This window comes from Peromyscus maniculatus, chromosome 20, assembly GCF_049852395.1.
Source record: "Peromyscus maniculatus bairdii isolate BWxNUB_F1_BW_parent chromosome 20, HU_Pman_BW_mat_3.1, whole genome shotgun sequence".
Classification (NCBI taxonomy): Eukaryota; Metazoa; Chordata; class Mammalia; order Rodentia; family Cricetidae; genus Peromyscus; species Peromyscus maniculatus.
Window position 1 is genome coordinate 42,931,977 of NC_134871.1, and position 22,118 is coordinate 42,954,094.

General features: G+C 42.9%; 1 protein-coding gene across 30 annotated transcripts in view; it reads right to left on the minus strand.

Moving 5' to 3' along the window:
* The window catches only part of Ptk2 (protein tyrosine kinase 2), a 221,218-nt gene that overhangs the window by 39,825 nt on the left and 159,275 nt on the right, over positions 1-22,118 (minus strand). For all 30 annotated transcript variants that reach the window (XM_076556050.1, XM_076556043.1, XM_076556040.1 and 27 more), the window contains 6 exons: positions 19,137-19,221; positions 17,715-17,815; positions 15,650-15,765; positions 13,961-14,061; positions 11,393-11,482; positions 8,568-8,772 (listed from right to left, as the gene is read on the minus strand). In XM_076556050.1, coding sequence (XP_076412165.1) covers positions 8,568-8,772; positions 11,393-11,482; positions 13,961-14,061; positions 15,650-15,765; positions 17,715-17,815; positions 19,137-19,221 — 698 coding nt within the window. The remainder of the gene's footprint in view (positions 1-8,567; positions 8,773-11,392; positions 11,483-13,960; positions 14,062-15,649; positions 15,766-17,714; positions 17,816-19,136; positions 19,222-22,118) is intronic.

A 22,118-nucleotide genomic window follows, 5' to 3' on the forward strand; every position in this document is an offset into this window, starting at 1 on the left:
TAATCTAAGCATCCATAAGAGGAGTGTAACTGAATCTAGAATTTCCACAGCCAGTTAGTCATAAAGTCCAGGATGTAATTAATCTAGAGTAAACATGAAGATGTGACTCACAAACACACCTTTCTGGCACATATATGTATATGTAGTGTATGTGTGTACTAAAATGCATGCAGAGGCCAGAGATTGATAGTGAGCATCTTCCTCAATGACTCCCTACCTATATAGTGTGGCAGGGTCTCTTGAACCCAGAGCTTGCTGGTTCAGCTAGTTGGCTTGTTTGTTCTGGGAATCTTGTCTCCCTCTTGTATACTTATCTGGGCCTGGGGCTCTAAACCCTGGTCCTCACATTCACACCACAACTACCAGGCCTGTGACCCATTTTAAGGAGAAAAACCAACTAAAAACCTTCAAAAAAAAATTGAAGGAAGTGAACTCTAACGAGAACTCAAATGTAATTAGTAGATAATGATTCCAAAGAAGCTCAAGGGTGTAAGAGAAAAATTGTTAAGAATTTTAAAATGAAATAACAGGAAATGTGAGAAGAGTTAAGTGGTAATTCTGCAACTGGAAAATACAATATCTGAGATAGAATCTAAACAGGAGGTGAAGATTGGTAGGACAGAAATGACAGGAGTTAGGGAACTTGAAGAAATGACAAGTTGAAAGACAGGAAAAAAAGAATGGAGGAGAGGAAAGGAGAAGAGGAGACCACTGACAGCAGAAGAGGTGCTGGGCCTGGACCTGAGGACACTATTAAAGGTTTAGCCATCTGTGAGGAGTCAAGCCTATAATCTCAGCACTTGGGAGGCTAAGGCAGGCAGGAAGAACTCTGAGTTCAGGACCCTATAGTGAAGTCTGTCTTACTTAAAAGCAAAATCCACAAACAAGTGAGCAAAACAAATCAACCCAAATAACATGTAGCTGGAATTTACAAAGGAGATGAGAGAGAAATGATACAGAAAAACATCCTTAGAAGATTTTCCATATTATTTGTATGTGCATGATGTTATATGTGGGCATGTGTGAAGGCTAGAGGCAAATTCTGTGGAGTTGGTCCACTCCTCCTACCTTTATATGGGTTCAAAGATTGAATTTGGGTCTCTAGGCTTGCATGACAAGTTCCTACACTGGCTGAGATATCCTGCCTGACCTAAAACAATGTATCTTAAGAAACAATGTGGGGGTAGGGGGAGAGATGGCTCAGTGAATAAAGAACTAGTGACACCCGCCCCTCACACACACACACACACACACACACACACACATATAGATGAATAACAGAGCATAATAGATTAAGGTGGTGGTAAACTGGCCTCTGAATTTCCTTTTTTCCTTTTTCCCTTTTGGTTTTTCTAGACAGGGTTTCTCTGTGTAGCCCAGGCTGGTCTCCAATTCATAGAGATCCACCTGCCTCTGCCTCTGCCTCTGCCTCTGCCTCTGCCTCCCAAGTGCTGGGATTAAAAGTGTGCATCACCACTACCTGGCCTGGCCTCTGCATTTTCATGAAGTCTGATTATTAACTCCACATAGACAATGAAATGTTAAAGATGTATGTTACAATTCCCAGAGTGAACACTAGAAGTAAAACATAAATTTGAGAGAGGAGAGTGAAGGAGATGGTGGAATTTCTTTTCTGGTCAGGTTTCAGGATTTTCTTCTCCTTCCACACACCCTCATAGGGTCTCACCATGTAGACCAGGCAGGCCTCAAACTTGCAACCTTTCTGCCTCTACCCCAATGTGCTCAAATTACATGCTTGATTTTTCATATTCCTACATTCCTGTACTTGTACCATCTCTCCATCTAATTTAATTTCTCTACCCTGTTGGCAAGCTCAAGTATAGGAGAAATCACCTAGAAAAGACTCCAGTACTTCACTTTCCAGAAAGGAAGTGACATTAGCATCCAGAAACACTAACTCTCAAGACAAAATCCAGTATATTTTATCAAGGCAAACTAAAGAGTATGAGGAGAAAGAAAATTGTGAAAGAACTATGGCAGCCACAGGAGATCAGTTTGATGGTGTCCCTGGGGTTCACAAGATGGCTCAGGTGGTAGATAGCAAATGCAAGTCACAGCTGAGATACCACTCCATCAGGCCAGAGGTCTCCTGCTGCAAATTAGACAGGCAGCTGGTAGTGATTAGAGCAGAGATAAATATAGGAGAGATAGGGAAACTTGAGGATGGGTGCACTGTGGACGGGGCAATAAAACAGAGTTTTTGGAAGGTAAAGAAGGGCGAACCTTGATTCTGCCCTTTGGGAGTTGTGTAGTCTAAGACAAGTCACATGACTTCTAGGCCTTAGGCTCTTCGATGAGGGGCGAAGGTGTCTATCCTTTAGATGATTTGTGCAATCCAAGAAAGCAGTACCTGCAACATGGTCTGGAGTAGCGGTACTCAACCTGTGGGTTATGAACCCTTTGGGAGTAGCAGATCAGATATTCACAGTATGATTCATAATAGCAGCAAAATTACAATTACAAAGTAACAACAAAATAATTCTGTGGTGTGGGAGAGGTCCCCACAACATGAGGAACTGTATTAAAGGGTCAAAGGCTTAGAAAGGTGAGAACCACTCATCTGGATCTATGGAAGTACTCAGAATTAAATACTATGAAATTCAGGTCCTCAAACCACGCACAAAGCCACAATAAGGGCAAATAACCAGGAAGAGAAACACTGTGACTATTTAGGTGTGGCAGAACCAATTGAGGGAAATAATTAGGTAAGATACATAATTTTTAGAGGAAATAATTTAAACTTTGCATGAAATTGCTACTAAATTCAAATGGACGATTTACATTTCATTTCTGGGTAGGCTGAAGATGCTGCAGGCATCTGAAGAGATAAGAAGGGCTCAATGGGAAACAGACAACAGACTTTTCTTTTGGATAATAACTGTCCCCCAGATGATGGTACCAAGAAAGAACCTATTGGCATGAAGACTAAGGAAGTGTTGGTGAGACACTGTCTTTGAAACTGGGAATTACTTTAAAAAGTGCACAGTACTTTCTACCATTAAGTCAATACAAGCACTAGATTCAAAGCTTGCCAAGTGGAACAAGTGGAGTACCACAAAGGGCTAGAACACTGCTTTAAGACATTGTGTATCTGGGCAGTGGTGGTGCACGCCTTTAATCCCAGCACTTGGGAGGCAGAGGCAGGCGGATTTCTTGGTTCGAGGCCAGCCTGGTCTACAGAGCGAGTTCCAGGGCAGCCAGGGCTACACACACAGAAACCCTGTCTCCAACCCGCCCCCTCCATGCAAAAAAAAAAAAAAAAGACATTGTGTAGCTGTTCCAGTACCAGTAGCAAGAAAGGCTTGCCTTAAGATTATATTAAATTCTAACATTTGTACCTCATAACTTTGGATCTGAAAAAAACTTTGCTGTTACTACTGCCTACCAGGCTGACACCATGTTGTCTACACTTGCACAAGGAAGGTTTTGTTAAACCGTCTCATTTCATCCTAAAAAAAAAAGTATCTGTGATCCTGCTCCTACAGAAAAACTAAATGACTTGTCACAGCTTAGGTATTTATTGAAAATTTGCACCCTCACCCCTCTACCTTACCTCAAATAAGCTAGCACTATGCAGCAGCCTCACAGGCCAAGTGAAGTTGGCAGTGAATTCCTGAGGTGTCTTGTGGGTATGACACCAAGACAATATATGGAAAAACTTAAGAACTTTTTGCCTGAAGCCATCAGGCTAAGTTGCAGTCCAGACCAAAAAGACTCTTCCAAAGGCAAGAGCTGATAAAGCTGAGCGCAGAGTTATACAACATAAAGCTACACAAAGACTCCAAAGCCCAACTGTAAGTCATAGACACAGCCCAAATCCCCAGTAGCCTCAAGCTGGAACCAAGGCTCTGGACAAAGCATGCCTTTAGAGTAGGCTCCCAGCCTGCATGAAGTCACTTCTGTAGACTACTCCACTTTGTCATCAACATCCACATCTGTGCCCCATTGTCTGAGATTAATGGGGCTGGAGAAAGAAAATGTAGCATAGTTAAGACTGCTAAGAAAACAAACAGCCCACAGCAAACACCCTGAAAGTAGGGGATGCTGTCACGCCTTTTAACACTCACTGTGCAAGACACGAGTGCAAGACACTCAGCAACATCTGCCTTCCTTTAACCTCAACATCAACTGAGCGCTCTCTGGTCTGAAAAGACAGCACCTTAGCACCTGCTAGCCATACGATATCAAGGTAGTAGGACTGCTTACACCAATGGCCTCTGATGGCCTCCTAGTTGCAGCCAATGCTCAGGTCAAGTGCTTAACTACAGTTTTCTGTCTGTTTGTTTGCGGGGAGGGGAGAAGTCGAGACAGGGTTTCTCTGTATAGTTCTGGCTGTCCTAGAACTCACTTTGTAGACCAGGCTGGCCTTGAACTCAGAGATCTACCTCCCTCTGCTTCCTGAGTGCTGGGATTAAAGTCTTAAGCCACCACCGCCGCCCAGCCTAATTACAGTTTTAATCTTTTGGTTTACAAACTATCTGGACAATGCTGACTCCCTTGGCAAAGGCAGCAATAACAGCTTGTGGCACAATGTTAAGGTAACACAAAGTACTCAGTAAGTGTCACTTTTTGATGTTATGACTATGAAGTTCACTACAGATGCTCTTTTTGAAGAGCTCAGTTACAGACAGCAGCTCAGAACACACACACCTGCTACTCAGTGGGTACTTGGTCTTTACAACCCAGAAGTCCTGGTAAACTGTTTTTACACATCACTTATACCCTCTTACTTTGTGTGAATAGGGATTGCTCAGAAATAAGTGACAGTTTCCAAAGGTTAAAAAACAAAACAAAACCTGAAAGAACAACTAATGCCACTAAAATCAAGTTCTGCTCACTGCTGGGAGCAGTACAGGTGGTATGTTCACTTTGAAAACTGTCAATATCAACCTGTGCAGAGCACACATACATCCTCAAGCTTGTGAGCATACACAGCATAGCCTCCTGTTCAAACACTGCTGTGTTCATGAGGTACTAGTCTTTCAGCCCCCAAGTGAAAAGTACCCCAACTTCCACCATCAACAAGATGGTCAAATTAACAATGGTGCATTCATCATTCAAAAACAGGACTCTACACATCAGTAACAATGGCATGGGGGAGGGGACAAGACTACCAGAATACCACAGATGACCACACAGCTAAGCTTTAAGCAAAAGAGGCCACCCATAAACCTTATGTGCTTATTGATTCCCTGAATATGAAGGTTAAAGCAGGTAGAAGCAGCCACTAGAACAGTGGCAGGGAAGGGCAGCTCTGGTGGCGCTCTAGACTGTGAATCTTTGGGCATTTGTTCCCAGTCATGTCCAATTTGTGAAAATGTACTGATCACTGTTCAACTCAGTGTTGGTGTGTTTACTCTATCAATAAAACCCAGGGGGTGCATAGAAGCTATGATACAAAGCTAGACTGGTAGTTTCGCGTGTCTATTGCCCTCACTATTTACAAAGGACTTGAGGAACTGGTTATGAGTCTAGCACACTCACAGATGCTCTTTATTATGTGGAAGAGACGCTTCATTCCAAGATGTCATTGCTAGGAAATACTCATTTTGAGCAAAATTTATTTATTATGGTTCCTTGGCACAGGAAGGATTTTTCCAATACAAATGTTTAATGCATATTATATCTGCCAGTCACAAAACAACAAGAAAATGCTGGGAGTATATGAGAAATTTTACTGACCACGTTAAAACACTGCCATTGAGGAATTGTTCATACCTTATAGAAATGCCAACAACAGCCAATCTCATTCCGCATCTCCATGGGTTCACCCCCATGAGCATGGAAAAGGACACAAAGAGGATAGCTTCCTTGGATCTCAGGGGCCCACTCAAGAAAGTCTGGCCAAGAAACCCTGATAAGCCTTGAGCTAACAAGCACCCGCAGGTATCCTTTCTTAGCTCTCACAGTCACAGTGAATGCACAGGTCAGTTATGGACAATGCAGTGATGAATCTGCTCAAAGGGTTGCTTGAAAGTATTTGAGGGGCTAGATTTGGGCAACATGTTTGATTTCTCAGTGTAGCAAATGGCTACCTGCTTCTTTAATAAAGCCTTGGATGTAATAAAAATGAGGCAAACTTCAACAACAGAACTTATTTAATTATGGTGGCACATTGCTCATGGAAAATGCAAGCAATAAACTGTATTATAAAGTACACACTATAAATGTTTTATGTTGGCCCTGCTATAAATGTTCCAGAGGTGAAGTCCAACTCGACTGCAGATGTGCTCCCTGCATACAAGACAGCCACGGCTACAGTGGGAGCACGTGTGCACCGTGCTCCTGGCGGGAGGTGAGTATGACGATCCCTGTCCTCAAGGAGCCTCAGTCTAGTAGGAAGGAGACATACTAGACTGTGAGCTCCTCGAGGGCAGGAAAGCGCTCCATCATCTGTGCCCCATGCCCAGCATCTGAGCAGTGCAGGTGCAGCTGGCTGGAGCACGGCTAACCCAAGAGAGCTATGAGGACTTGAAGAACAGGCTGAGCAGTCACAGAAGAGACAGGGACAGAAGCCAAGAAAAAAGAGAGGGTTCTGCAGGTAGAGGAGACATTTCATGTGTATAGAGAATTCAGCCTTGGTGAGAGGAAGGGATCAAGAAAGATATTCTCAGGCCCTAAATGTATCCGTTCAGCTTTTGCCTGGATACAAAAGGCCACAAGAAGTCAGTGGAAGGTGCTTGAGCAGCAGCATTACTTTCTTAGAAAGCTATACTAAGCCAGTTAGCGCCAGATAGATGAAAAGGAGCTGAGGGCATGGGACAGAAGCTGGCTTAGAGAAGGCACAGCTCTGCTTCTTGGACAGTACGATGTCTTGTAGGCAACTTACAGTGGAAATCTGGGACTTGTAAGAACCAGGACAAGCCCAAAGCTATAGACAGAGGGGGAGGCACAGTCTATGAGTAGACCAGACAGTGGGAAACAGTACAGACAGCACAGAGGAGGTAGGGCAGGGAACTGGCCAGGCTAAGTATAGGAGGTGGAGTATATATTTCCTTCATATCTGTAAGGAAAGGAGACAGTGGATAGTCAGAAGGCAGAAACATCAGGCTAGTAAAGTCAGCAAAGAAGTGAGTACAGAGAGGGCAATGGATCTCCCACCAGAAAGCGTAAGATTTCAAGACCAGGATCTGTCAAGACTGAAGAGAAGTTGAGCAAAAAGCAACCAGCCAAACAAACACAACTGTTGAGCAAAGCAGCGGTCACAGTGACAACATAGACTACAAGACAGTCACTCAGGGTTTAGGTGGAAGGAAACTCAGAAAGGCGGCATAGAGCTGTCACAGGGTGGGGAACCATACCCAGGGCTGTGAGTTGAGGGGACCAAGACAGAAGTGGTCTTGTGGAATGGGGCCTCACTGCACTAAATGAGCACAACTGCCACTATTTCTTCAGTGGGCTATTGAGCTCTCTAGGTTGAGGATACAAATGCTCTTGGCAAACATTTCTCACTGTATAAACTGCCTACTTCTCCTATGGGGCCTGACCTCCTTGACACACTCCCACAAGGAGCCTCCCTCAAAGACTGAACTTCTAAGGATCTACAGCAGTGGCAAAGAAGGTAGTTAGATGAACATTTTGGCCTATGATAATTGGGGATGTTTTTGAAAAAATACATCAAGTAAATAAACTTAAACTCAGGGAAGTCCCCTAAATGTGAGAGAAGGTGACAGCACATACTAAGCCAAAGTGCTATTTGTGTGGTCAAGCTGCACATGCCTGCAAATGATATTAAACCACAGTCTTATCAAAGTGCTAGATCCATCCAAACAGACTCAACAAACTTCTTTTTCAGTCACTCAGTGCCCAGTTCTAACCCCAGCACCGAGCTGTAGAAATGTGTAGGACATGGTGGGTCATGCTAAGGACACAGACACGCCATCAGGTCTGTGTCTGCAGATGCTTCTTTGAGGTAGTCTCAGCACAAATCTGGTTACTGTGTGAGTTTCCAGAGGCCTGGAAACTCCTAGAGACCTGATGCCTACCAGCTCCTGGCACAGAATTCCTGAACAAACAATAGATGTTTTAAACACAGCAGCAGAAGATTTCAAAGGTATCAAAGTAAGAGCTCTCTCTTGGGGAGGTGGGGTTGGTGACGGAGGTTTATTGGAGGAGGTTACATCTCAGCTAGATTCTGAAGACTGAACAGGAGGTAATCAAGTAGCAAAGGGAGACCAAGAATACAGCATGTGGAAAGGTCTTGAGCCACAGCAGGAGAATTATAAAACAGTCAGATGTAGCTGGTGCACAAGGTGCCAGGGAGGGATTGTGTGAGAAGAGATTGGAGATGCAAGTTGGGTCAAAATAATGACAGGTTTGATAAAGCCCTGCTAAGTCAGAAGCTAGGGGAAAGAAGTGAACTATAAGCAGAGCTTCAGTAAGAACTGAAGATCTAATTCACTAATAGCTCTAGTAAAGTAACAAGACATACAAATCAAATCCAGAAGAAGCAGTTCCAACTTAGATATAACCATCTTAGAGCTATGATGCAGAGGAGGAGAAGCAGCAACCTGCCCCCGCCCCGGCCCTCGCCGCCCCACTCCTACCTGAGCTGAGCTTTAAGTTCAGTAAACCTGGGCCGCCTGCTGGGGTCATAGGCCCAGCATTTCGTCATAAGGCTGTAGAGGGTGGGAGGACAATTTGGAGGCATTGGTAATCTTTCCCCATTCTCAATTCGACCGATCACATCATTGTTCTTCACTCCTTGAAAAGGCTTCACGCCATGCATCAGTATCTCCCACATACACACACCTGTGGAGTGGGAATGAAAACAGTGCAGTGAGCTCAGCACCCAAAGAGAAAGGTCCAGGCTACAGGGACCAGTTAGGCAGCTGGCAGATCTGGGCAACTCGCCTAAAAGATGGTGGCATTCAGTCAGCGCCCAAACATAGGAGGAGAGCAACTAATTCATATGGCATGAAGAACAACGTAAGAGTCAGAAATTTCTCAGTGGCTTATTTCTGAAAATTCTGGATTAGCAAGTAGTCCACCAGCGACTACTGTACTATAAAAAACAAACAAACAAAAAACAAACCAAAAAAAAAAAAAAAACCCACAGAAAACAAAAAACAAACCCCCAGTGATTTTTTTTAGACCTGCTCCACCACCAACTTAGGACCATACTGATTTTAACTACAGTCACTTAACAAAGAAGTCCTATGTTTAAGTCTTGAGCTCAAGAAAGCTTAGATTCTTCACCAAGGTGCAAATGGGTATTATCATCTTGTTTACACATCATCATCTCATCTAAAGGCCATGACTAGACCTCAGAAGGTGCACCTACTCTCTAACCCTGGGAATCAAGATGATGATCTTTTTATTCACCAAAGAACTTATCTTCTAAACAAGTGAACAAACCTAACAGCACTAACACTAACAATGATGGCATGAGATATCGACATAATACAGGGGAGTGGGGTGCAGGTCTTTTCTTAGCATCCCACCAATGTCACTCTGTATTCTAGCCCTCCTGACATCTTGTACCTTATGGATGGGCCAATTCTAAGGAGCCTTCCCTATGTCTCACCCAGGGAAGTTATGATTCTTTTACATCTACGTCTATGCTCAAGCACATGTTTACAAATGATGCCCTGGGAGGAGGGTACAGACTGGGCAGAGTGAAGTTGGTTTCTAAGGAGGCAAGTAATATTATGTGTTCACTATAACCAGATTCTGAAATTGGCCCCAAATTTAGTTCACAGAAATAAAGTTCTAAAGAGTCCCTGACAAAAGTAACATGCTGCTACAAAGTTGTTCCTCACTGGGGACCAAGACAGTATTATCAGCAAGTTCCAGGATAGCCAGGGTTATACACTCGAAAAACCAAAAATCCAAAATTGCTAAAAAACAAATCTATGGGGGCTGGAGAGATGGCTCAGAGGTTAAGAGCACAGACTGCTTTTTCAGAGGTCCTGAGTTCAATTCCCAACACCCACATGGTGGCTCACAACCATCTGTAATGAGATCTGGTACCCTCTTCTGTATACATAATAAATAAATAGATCTTTAAAAAACAAAAAACAAATCTATGATACCACTGATTATAAATAGAAAACACTACTCATTTATATGACAAAATGGAAAAACACTGCCAGTGTAGCTATGTGATAATCTTTTCTTACTATTTGGATTTTATTCTTACCAAAAGAACGCTTTTAAAAACAATCACACATTGAAAGTAACAATACAACTTAAACTGACAAAGTCTACATGAAGACAGAAAGTATAGCTGCTTTCAAATGTCCTGCTGGGCGATGGTGGTGCACACCTTTAATCCCAGCACTCAGGAGGCAGAGCCAGGGAGATCTCTATGAGTTCGAGGCCAGCCTGGTCTACAGAGCGAGATCCAGGACAGGCACCAAAACTACACAGAGAAACCCTGTCTTGAAAAACTAAAAACTAAAAAGTCCCAATGAATACCAACTCTAAAATCTTAATATATTCCAAAAATGCTAAAATGTGCAGAAATGGGCAGTTAAATTATGAAGCAGAGTGCCCTGAGAAGATGAGCATCTTGCCTTGTGGTTTGCACAGCCAAGTTCAACTTGTACCTGAACTGACTGGACCCAGAGCCTTGCTAACCCTGCTGAAGAACTAAATGGATTCACAGCAATAGCATTGAGACAGAAGAAAAAGTAAGAATGCTTATTTGATATCTATGACTTTAATTTTATTTATAGAAGTTTAATAAACTTAATTCTATTTCTCCTCTAGAGCAGTTTCACACTTTACAGAGACTACCCACAAGAGCCACATATCATGAGTATCAGTGACAAAAGGAAAAGCAGAATACAGAGAGGCACCTGCTATGTGAAGCTTCCTGAAAAGGGGTACATTAAGTTAGATGGGGTGCAGCTGGAGAAGAAGGTGTAAGAATGAGGTATTCCTGGCAGAGAGACCAACATCAGGAAAGACAGTTGTGGAGACAGTAAGAAGAGTCAGTCACTAAAATCACAGACAGTGGTAAGCAGACCACACTTTCAATACAATACAGCCCACAGAGCAAGGAGGGAGGGTGTGTGTTTAAAGGCCAAGTCACAGGAGATGAAGGGCCAGCTCCTAAGCCTGGAGACAGGCAGCTTCAGGGCAAGAGACAGAAGTACAGATACTCTGGGCCAGCAGTGTCTCACAGAGCCAGAAGAACCTACATGCTGGGAACAGTAGGAGAGCATGACAGAGAATAGGAAGAGGGAAACAAGCAGCTGTTCCTTCTGAGGAAGGCAGAGAAGAGCAGGAGCATGACAAGAGACCATACTGACCACAGGGGATGCTGCAACAGCATCTGACAAGAGATGCTCATTCTGAAGAGATGATGCTAGCTTTATTTTGCACAATACAGCAAAGTTTATTAAGAAAAAAAAAAAATACTCACCAAACATCCACACGTCACTAGCTGAGGTAAAACGTCGAAAATTGATTGACTCTGGAGCCATCCATTTAATAGGCAATTTTCCTTTGGAAGCTAGAAGATTAATTTTAGAAAATGAATTTTCTTTGTTAGCTGCTTGAGTACCTAACAGAGCTAGCCAAGATTTTCAGCATCAAAATAAAAAAGCATCAGCTCTGACCCAGAGGCATCCATTTCTTTGGGAGACTGACTCATTTACTTGGTGCTTTGAGAGTTGAGAAGTGGCTAGCATGGGGTAGAGACAGAAAACTTGAATGCCTTTCCCCTCTTCATTTGAGGAAGAATCTGTGAATGGTGGTAACAACACACAGCCCATTACACAGGGCTTCATAGTATACTGGAGTTCATTCACCTGCAGTTGGGATCCTTGCTCTACAAATGCCCCATGTAAAGAATATACATTCCACTCCTGCTGGGCAAGTTGTGCTCTTCCAAGCTGGACCAGAAACAGACCCTGTGCTCCCAGGAAATACATATAAACAAATCTTGTATAGATTAAACCTTAAATCCTAAAATAAATTGTGTTCAGGGGTTCTATTCTTTATAAAGAGGGCTCAAACACACTGCCTGGGGTTACTCTACTAACAGAAGCTGCAGTTATGCTGTGCCTCCTGACCAAGTCCTCTAGCTCAGAAAGAACTCAGACCTCACATGGAAATGTACAGCCTGGAAAAGCTCAAAGGTTTTACAGCCCTGTGCTTGCCATGAATGGCTACAAAATCATCTCCAGGACTAATGTGGAGTTATAAACTTTAGCGAAGAGGTGAATGAACAAAGCTGGAATCAATGGAGGATCAGGATTGATGACACCTTCATCAATATGTGCAGAACAGGAAGAAGCAATGGATGAAAAACAAATGTATCAAAGCAACCCTGAAAACATTCTTTCCTATGAGAGATGAGGCACAACCTCACTAATTCTCCAGTTGCTGAGTTGAACACAGAGTACCTTTCCTCAAAGGAATCTCATTCTTGAAGGCAGGCAAAGAAGCATAGTCAGATGTGGTACCAGGAGTAACAGATAAAGAATAGGCCAACTGTCCCATAAAGAGAGGAGAAACATGGTGGGGAGCAGAGGACGGGCAGGGCACAGAGCAGGTAGGAACAAGCACAAGCTCTAAAGGCCTTCCTCTGTAAGCAGCAAGCCTCTCTGTAGACCTTCAATCCTCAGAAAGGGAGCATTTTGAGAAGTCCCAAATCTTTAGGGGTTATATACACTGACCATTTTAAGAAATTTATATGGATCTGACAGCTAACTATCTTAAATGTTCAAATGATGTAAAATCTTGGTCCTCATACAAAGGAACTTGGAATTTAGTTTTACAGTGAAATTTTAGGACTCAGACTAGTTTAAGATTTGAACTGGACATGAAATGTATTTCAAAATAGTGAAAAATGTAGTTTAAAATCACCAAACTACTTTCTTATGTTAAAGGATCACTGTCAAAATACAAACAGTTCATGATGTGTCAGGTCTACTTGGTAGAGAACTCTAATCTGAACTGAAGGGAGTTGGGGTTAGTGAGAGCTGGGAATCAGACCAGGGCCTCCCATATGCTAGGGAGGCAGCCCATCTCTGAGCTGCATTAGCATTTGAGGTTTGATGTGAACCCAGGTCTTATTTCTCTGGCATCACTGCCCATGAGGAAACTGCTGTGTCATACTGGGAGCTGTGTGATCAGTTCTACACCTTTTCATTCTTGTCAGCAAGTTATGAATAATGAGTTTCTCTACATCTGTGTCCCCACTAGGTATTGGTACTACTTTTTCTTTTAGCAATTCTGATGAGTGTGCAGTCCTATCTCATAGGGCTTGAACTTTCATTTTCCTAGTGGTTAAAACCATGAACAATCTTTGTGTACTCACCTGCCACCCATCTAGTCTCTCCAGTCTACTATGTATACTCAGAGTTTTGCTCAGATTTGAAATGCTTTGTTTACATTCTAGAGCTCTTCCTATTTTCTGGAGACTAGTATTTGTCACACATATGCATAGCAAATATTTTCTCCTGTTCTGTACTTTGTCATTCATCCTTTACAGAACAAACATGGTAAATTTCAACATGGTTTGATCTACCAAGTTTATCTTTTAATATACCTTATTTTTGATAGCATATCTATAGGCCTCAGCTTAACTCCAGATTCCAGAGGGGTTACTAGGTTGTTTCTTCTAAATTATATAGTTGCATGCCTTCATAACTAAGTCTTAGGCGGTTTTGAGTTATTTTGAGGTGAGGTCTGGGTTAAGATTGTCCAAATGTTCCAAGAACCACTGTCTGACAAGGCCATCCTTCCTCTACTAAACTGGCCTTGGACTTCAGTAAAACACATTCTAACACACCATACATTAGAATCTTGGTGTGTTTGTTTATACCTGTAATTCCAGCATTTGGGAGGCTGAAGCACAGGATTACAATGTGAGACCAGTCCTGGCTACAAAATGAGACCCTGTCAAAAACCAACTCTCCCCCAAACAAAATCCAAAAATCAACGATTCATAGCCTATTTCCCAGTAGTTGCCCTTGTCTCTCACCTTTATAGTAAGTACTGTCTTCCATATATCGGGATAATCCAAAGTCTCCTAATTTTACACAATCATTTGAGGACACCAGAACATTTCGAGCAGCAATGTCCCTGATAAAGAAAAATTGGGGACAGTAAGCACAGCAACAACAAATGCCATCAACTCATGATTATTACATACAGATATACAGGTAGGTTATTTGGAAAGATGGCTTATACACAACATAAAGGGATTCCTAAATTGTTGCATTTTTTTGTATTTCTTCTAGAGGATATTTATAAGAATAACTTGATGATCCGTATGAATGACAGAACATATTTTCTCAAACACTGAAAATACTCATCACCTTGATAAACTCACATAGTGATGGCATTATACTGACAAGCAGTAGATACATGGTCAGCATAACTGCAGATCTCCATAAACAAAATTCCCTACAAGCATTTTTTTCTGAATAATTTTTATGATGCAATCTGCTGTAATACTGGACATCAAAACAGTAACTCTGCTGTGATCCTTAGAAAACACACTATAGGGACTTTCACTTGTGTTCCAACCCAAAGCTGCAAATTCTAAGTAGCATTCTGAAGAATGATAACAAATGTCACTCATAATATTTAAACATTCTGCAAAGTCTCAGGTCAGCTTTGGGGCCACTTCCACACATTTACTGTTTCATAAGCACAGGCTCTGGATTATGTTTGGGGAAGGAACATATATCTTGAAAGCATCATACAAGAAAAGGGACAGAGGGAGTGCTTGCAGGGGCAGGCTGAGACAGTCTCACTGCAGCCTGGGCTGGCCTAGAATCCACTTAACTCCCCTCGAATCAACCTCTCAGGTGCTGGGATTAAATGTGAGATCCACCATGTCTGGCTAATGAAAATCTTTTGTCTGCTAACAAGCCATGGCCCTTCCCCTGTGAAAGGACATAATACACCTTGACTCCCCCTCCACCCATCCCCTCAAAACAGTTTCACTAAGTAGATTAGGCTGGCCTTGAACTTACAGAGGCAGAGGCTCCCAAGTACTCAGATTAAAGGCATGTAGCACCAAGGCTGGCTCAACATCATCACTTTTTTATGGGGGTTGGGGGTGGGGTTCGAGACAGGGTTTCTTTGTGTAACCTTGGTTGACCTAGAACTAGCTCTGTAGACCAGGCTGGCCTCAAATTCATAAGAGATTTGCCTGCTTTTGCTTCCCAAATGCTGGGATAAAGGCATATGCCACCACCACCCAGCAGCACCATGACTTTTTAATGACTGAGGAGTAGGCGTAAATGATATACAAACATCTTGTGTGGGGTGCAGAAAGTAACTTCCTTCCTTGTTTCTCACTGTTAATCATTTGGTGCTGAAATGGCCTCCACTGGCACATGTGTTTAAACACCTGGTTCCCAACTGATGGTGGTATTGTTTTGGGAGTTTGTGGAACGTTTGGAGATGGGACCTAACTGGCAGAAGATCACTAAGGCAGGCCTTGGTTGGTTGGTTCCAGGCTAGTTCCTGACACTACAGACACAACAGCTTCTACTGCCATTCTTTCCCCCACAACAATGGCCAGAACCCCCCGAAACCAGGAGCCCAAATAAATCCTTCCTTCCTGAAGTTGTTTCTGTCAGGGATGAGAAAAGTTAATACACTCTAGAACTGATTACCCCCATCAGTAGGCAATGCAGCAGCTTCATGAATGCCTTACCTGTGAACAAATCTTTTGCTCTCCAGATATGCGAGTGCTGTACTAAGCTGATAGGCATATAGGATCAAAGATGCCAGGTCCAAGCTGTATTTTCTTACTTGCAAAAATGACCTTAGCTTTTGAAACAATGGCCAAGACAAAAAAGAAGTAATCAGAGACAGAGTATAGCTATTAAGAGCACAAAAGATACACTCAACTACACTGTAAAGGTTTCCAAATAATTTTTTTTTAAAAGGAGACAGGGTCTTGCTATGTATGTAACTCTGGCTAGCCTGGAATTCTATGGTTAAACCTGGCTGGCTTCCAACGCATAGATATCACCCTGCCTCTGCCTCCTGAGTAGGATTAAAGGCATGTACCAACATGCCCAGCTTTCTAAATGGATTGTATTATACTTTAGTTTTTCTTTAGTAATGATAAAACAATTATTATTCATTTGAAATCCATTTAGAAACTAGAATTTTTATGAATAGATAAATTTCTAAAACACGTAAAAGGTGGGCCTAAGGAAGAGAAAAAGTATGTTGTAAATCACTGCTAAACAGTAATACCCAGATAGTGAAAGAACAGTTACTACTGCAAGCACATGGTGGCTCCATCTGCCCCTACTGCTTCGTGCTGTGCTTCAGGGAGTGTTTTAGGGTAAGACAGGAGGAGGAAGAGTCCACTTTCTTTCCTCACCCATGGTTTTGATACAGAAACCTAAAATGGTGACACACTGGGTGTTTCTCCCACTGGGAATCAGTCTTATCACTGACACCATTCATGAAGCTAGATGCTATAATACAGAATTTTATCAACACCCCAATTTCTAAAAAAAAAAAAAAAAAAAAAAAAAAAATCAGTAAATAAAAGGGAAGCATTTAGCAACAGTATTAGCAAACTCCTCAAAAGCAAAAGTATGAAAAAATACCTGTAAACCAAAACCATACATTACCCTCCATCTGATTTGGAACTACGGACAGAGAGAAGGGAAAGGGAAGATGTAAAATGAATGCTGGTTACCTCTCTGCCCAGTTAAGAGTTTGACTCAGGGGCTGGAGGGATGGCTCAGAGGTTAAGAACACTGGCTGCTCTTCCAGAGGTCCTGAGTTCAATCCCAGCAACTACATGGTGGCTCACAACCATCTATAATGAGATCTGGTGCCCTCTTCTGGCATTCAGGTAGAACACTGTATACTTAATAAACAAATCTTAGAGTGAGAGAGTGTTTGAGTCAGACCAAGTGGTGGTGGCATATGGTTTTAATCCCAGCACTTGGGAGGCAGAGGCAGACAGATCTCTGTGAGTTCGAGGCCATTGAGGCCAGGTTGATCTACAGGCTGGCCCAGGACTCCACAAACAAACCCTGTCTCAAATCACAAAAAAAAAAAAAAAAAAAATTCTGACTCAGCAACCTGGGTGGAGCTCAGGATCTGAGGATCTGCTTTTCTAGCAAGCTTTCCATCCCACTGTGTTCCAGGTGAAGGTGATGACTAATTAGTTTCCATGTTTTGGAGAATGTCAAACAGGGCCAAAGACACTCTGTTACTCATAGTTTTCACAGAAACTGAGTAGTAATAGGTGAGTCTGAAAAACTACAAGTGAATTCTCAAAAGGATTAGGAAGCTGGTTAGATGTAGCACTATTTCCTTCATCCTCAAGTTACTGGGCTAGTTCTTCAGGCAAAGCCATAAGAGGAAAACTACCTGGTTATCTGCTGCCACCTGTTCCAATAACACACCTAGATGGGAAAGAAACTGCTGAGGAGGGAACCTTCTGGGAATATAAAGGTGAAGATTTTATTTCATTTTATGCTGAAGATGGGGCTCTCATACTATATTGTCTAGATTGGCCTCAAATTCCTGGGGTCATGTGATCAACCCTCTTCAAAAAGGGGAGACTACAGATGTATACTACCTGGCCCAGTTCAATAAAGAAGACATTTATACCACAGCTTCTGAATGAAAAGCATACATAATCCTCAATGATGTAACCTGTATATTTATGTTATGCAACTGAGGGATATCACACAGCAGGTACAAGGCTGTTACCACCATGGCTAGACAGCCTGGGGTCTTGGTACCTCTCCAAGCGTGCACAACTCCATGATTATCCAGACGGGATTCTCTGTAATGACTCCAATCAGCTTCACGATGTGAGGATGGTCAAACTGACGCATTGTTACTGAGGGGGAAAGTGGTCTCCAGTTAATCTCCTAGCTCACTTCACACACAAGGCTGAATCCATAAAAACTTTGTGCTCAATACCACAAGTCAATCCCAGTTGTATATCAATGAAAGTTGGCATGAAAAAGGCACATGGCACTATCAGGGCACAAGATAAAACCCATTCTGGGGAGAAAATAAGGTGCAAGGGGGTTCTAAAGCTACACCCAACAGGCAACCACAGGGACTTCTATCTTGTGGTCTTGTTTACCAGAGTGTAAATGGCCGCTCTTAGGGCCCTAAGAAGACCAATTCCCACACAGCAGTGAGGAATTGTGTGAAAGAGAAACACTAGATGCTATCTGGCTGCAGCACTTTTATCAGGAGGGATCTATGCCAAGTGATGTTCACAGAAATCATAGGGCTTGACCACCTGACTGAGCCCAAGAGGACCCAAAATGTACTGCACACACACACACATACCTATGTATGGCCCATAACCATTCAGAATTTCTACAACTCTCCAACATCATAACAAAAGCTAACCTTAAGAGTTACAGAACTTGAAAACAACCTCCAAGTACAACCAGTTAAAGGCAACCAGTTCAGTGGCCATAGAAACAAAGGACTTCTGACTGCTAAAATGGAAAAAACAAAAGGATATCAAGCAAGGAAATACTGTAACAGCAAATGTATCTGTCTATGAGTCAGCATGCACATGTGAGTGCATTTGCCCATAAAGGCCAGAAGAGGAAGACAGAGTCTCTGGAGCTGGACCTGCAGGTGGCTGTGAACCACCACTGTCCCTTCAGGAGAGAGGGTCCATAACGCACAGCTCATCTGAGACAGCCTCACAACCAGAATGTACACACCTAGGCCAGAGGGCTAGGGGTGGTAGGGAGAATCACTTCTAGATAAAGTCACCCAGGAAGCTGTCACAGGAAGCCTCTCCTAGGGCTTCTGTCTGAATCTGTAGGGCAGGAAGCTAGTCATGATCCTGACTCATCTGTAGCTTATGGGCTCCATCAGGACAGAACTGTGTTGTCTTGGTTACCACTGTACTCACAGGGCCTGGCAGGATCTGGGTTAGAGACACTTATGCACAAGCACCAACTCCAGCACAACAATGCTGAATGCTACAGGAAGCAAACAATAAAGAGAATGTACCATCTTCCTCTACATGCAAACATGTCTGTCTGCCTATGGAAATCTGTCAGATCTGAACATTAATTTGGAAGGTGAGTAATAATGTCCTATAAAGTGAAAGTATCTTTCTTGCAAGACAGCTGGATTCAGGCAAAAACTCAAAAGGAGTTCCACAAAAGTTTCAATGAACTTACAGGCTTCTTGAAGGAACTTCTCTCTCACGCTGTCCGAAGTACAGTTTTTACATGTTTTGATTGCAACAGCCAAAGCTGGATTCTCCTGTGTTAGGGAAATTATAGAATCACACATACATGCAAAAAATTCTCTGTATTAGTACACATCACACACACACACACACACACACACACACACACGCTGTGTTTTCTAACTGTGGATTTATGGTCAGACAGAATGGGAACTATAAAATCAGAGTTAAAAATATTCTGCATGAAATTCCAGAGTAAATGGACATGTATGTGAAATGCCACAGGCAATCTCCTAGGCATGTACCAGATGCTAAGTATGTGTGTGCTATGGTAGTAATGTTCTAGGTTCTCGAAGCACACCAGTGAAAAACAGATGCAAGGGTCTCTGCTTTGGGTCAGCTGGCATTCCAGTGTGAAATACCAACGATAAAGTCAGTCATTTTACAATGTGTTAGAACAGCATTTTAGAAGACAAGAATAGATTAGGCAGGACATGGGGGACAAAGTAGTGGCAGCTGACAAGGAACACTTCACTGAACAGATGAGAGGAAGACAAAGATCCTGAGAAGAGGGAGCTAGTCATGGTGAAATGGGGAAGTGACATGTTTATTGAAGGAATGGTGAACATGCAGCTCAAAGGAATTGGGGGTGGGGGTGCTGCACCAAGGTTACAGCAGCAGAGTGTGTAAGGTCAGAAACACCAAGACGGAAACCTAGGATGGAGTGGGGCGGGACTGGGGAGGGTAGTCTCAAATTAGCAGCACTCTTGCAGCAGCCTCTCCAATGCTGAGATTGTAAGCATGAGCCACCATGCCTAACTAAACCTGTGGTTCTGATCATTTGGGTTTAGAAGGGGCACTCTGGCTCCATCTGCTGCTGAGAGATGGTATAGAAGTTGAGGTGGTTACTGGTGAAAACCGGGTGACTAGCTATGGTGGCCTGTGCAGTGGGCAGCAGCGGAGATGAGAGGAGGACTCGGCATCTGGATTTTTTTTCTCAAAGTTGGGCAAAGGTGCCCCTTGAGTGCTAGGAGAGAGTGAATTCAGGTGTTGAGCAGAGAAACTAATAATGTGGAAGGAGAAATCAGAAGTTGATGGTCTCTAAAAGTGATAAGCTGGGATGTTGTTGAGACACCAGAGGTTTTAGGACAGTTCAATCTTTGGGACTATGCATCACTAGAAGAGACTACAGGTCAGGACTGTGCTTTACACCTCCACAGCAATGGGAAAGTCAGAGAAAGAAGAGAAAATGGTAAAGGAAACTACAAAGGTATGACCCACAGAACAGGAGAAAACCCAAGAAAATGTGTAGTTCAAAAAGTCAAAGTTTGTCTTCAACAGGTTCAAGGGAAAGAGCTTAAGAGATAAAAGAAACACAAGGGAAGAAATGATCTGTAATTTTAAGAGAATCAAGGACACAGTATGTATGAGCATGGGCAGACACTGTATTTGCCAAAATCATTTGTTCACCTTACTGTAATATGCCTCACCTCTGTCACTAAGCAAAGCAGAAAAGAGAGGAGGCAAGTGGAGCAGAAGGAGCTTTACAAATGCCAAGTCACCTCAGTCCCATTGTCTCTACTGCTTAACTCCTGTCATCATCCTATGAAATGTGGATTAATAACCCAGGCACAGGCACACCTCAGGACAAAGACCACGGTATAATGCGTCTGTGAATCCTTCTTTGAATTCTTCAACAACCCCTTGCTTCCTAAAAGCAGCTAGATGTGAAGAGAACTGTGCTATCTGGTCTCCTCTGGGGCTGTGTGGTCTGGGTTTGGTTTCCTCAGCCAGCTCTGAGCACTTCTGTGATCTCTGTAGGTTTCCCACTGGGCTATGCTATCTTCTTCTGCAGAATGAACTAGTGAGACCCAGGACCTGTATGCTGAACATGAGTCAACAGCTGTCAGAAGGTATAGTAGGTGCCAAGCCATGCTGGTAGAAGGGCAGCTGCTTAAAAAGTCAACTGGGGCAATTCATAGTCACCAAAAGCATCAGTTACAAGCAGCAAGGACTGTACTCAGAGAGCTGAGGAAAAACGATGGCTTCATGCCTTTTCAGTGTTGGGACATGCTGGAGGACAGGTTAAAGCCACGAGCCACGTGGCAATACACAGATTAATAGAAATAGGTTAATTTAAGTTGTAAGAGCTAGGTAGTAATAAGCCTGAGCTATCAACTGAGCATTTATAATTAATATAAGCCTCAATGTGTTTATTTGGGAACTGCTGGCAGGATAGAAACTTCCTCCTACAAATGGTGTTCCAATGTGGGGTTGGAATTTCCATATAAGACCTGACAAAGCTTAAAAAAGGATTCTAAACACACAAAAATGGAGTCAAACTTGTCTTCTTGGTAACTGATTTTTCTCGTGTAGACACTATTAGTGGCAAGCAGAGGAGCAGCTCCTTTAAGAGACTGCTTCCTGACTTAGTGCTAGTGGCAAAAACTGCTCAGCTCTTTTAATAGGTCTTGCTACCAAACACTTAAATGGGATTTATGAGCAGCAGGTGGCAGTACTCTCCAGAATTGGGGTGATTTCTCGAGCTGGTACTTCTGCCAAGAAGTTCATCTCTTAGGGAGCCAAATGGGGCGGAGCCAGCCATCAAAACAGAGACTTTGGTTCTAGCCACACCACTTCACAGGATAAAGACTCATTTGGTCAGAAAAAGATTACAGATACACAATAAAGAGAGAGTCAGATGGAAAAAAAACTCTAAACAGGTTACCATGTGTTTAAAAATATACACAGGCTTGGGAGAGAAAAGAGCAGGTATAAACAGTCACAGAAAAAAATACAGTTTAAAAATAGCAAAGTCCGCTGGGCGGTGGTGGCGCACGCCTTTAATCCCAGCACTCGGGAGGCAGAGGCAGGCGGATCTCTGTGAGTTTGAGGCCAGCCTGGTCTCCAAAGCGAGTTCCAGGAAAGGCGCAAAGCTACACAGAGAAACCCTGTCTCGGAAAAGAAAAAA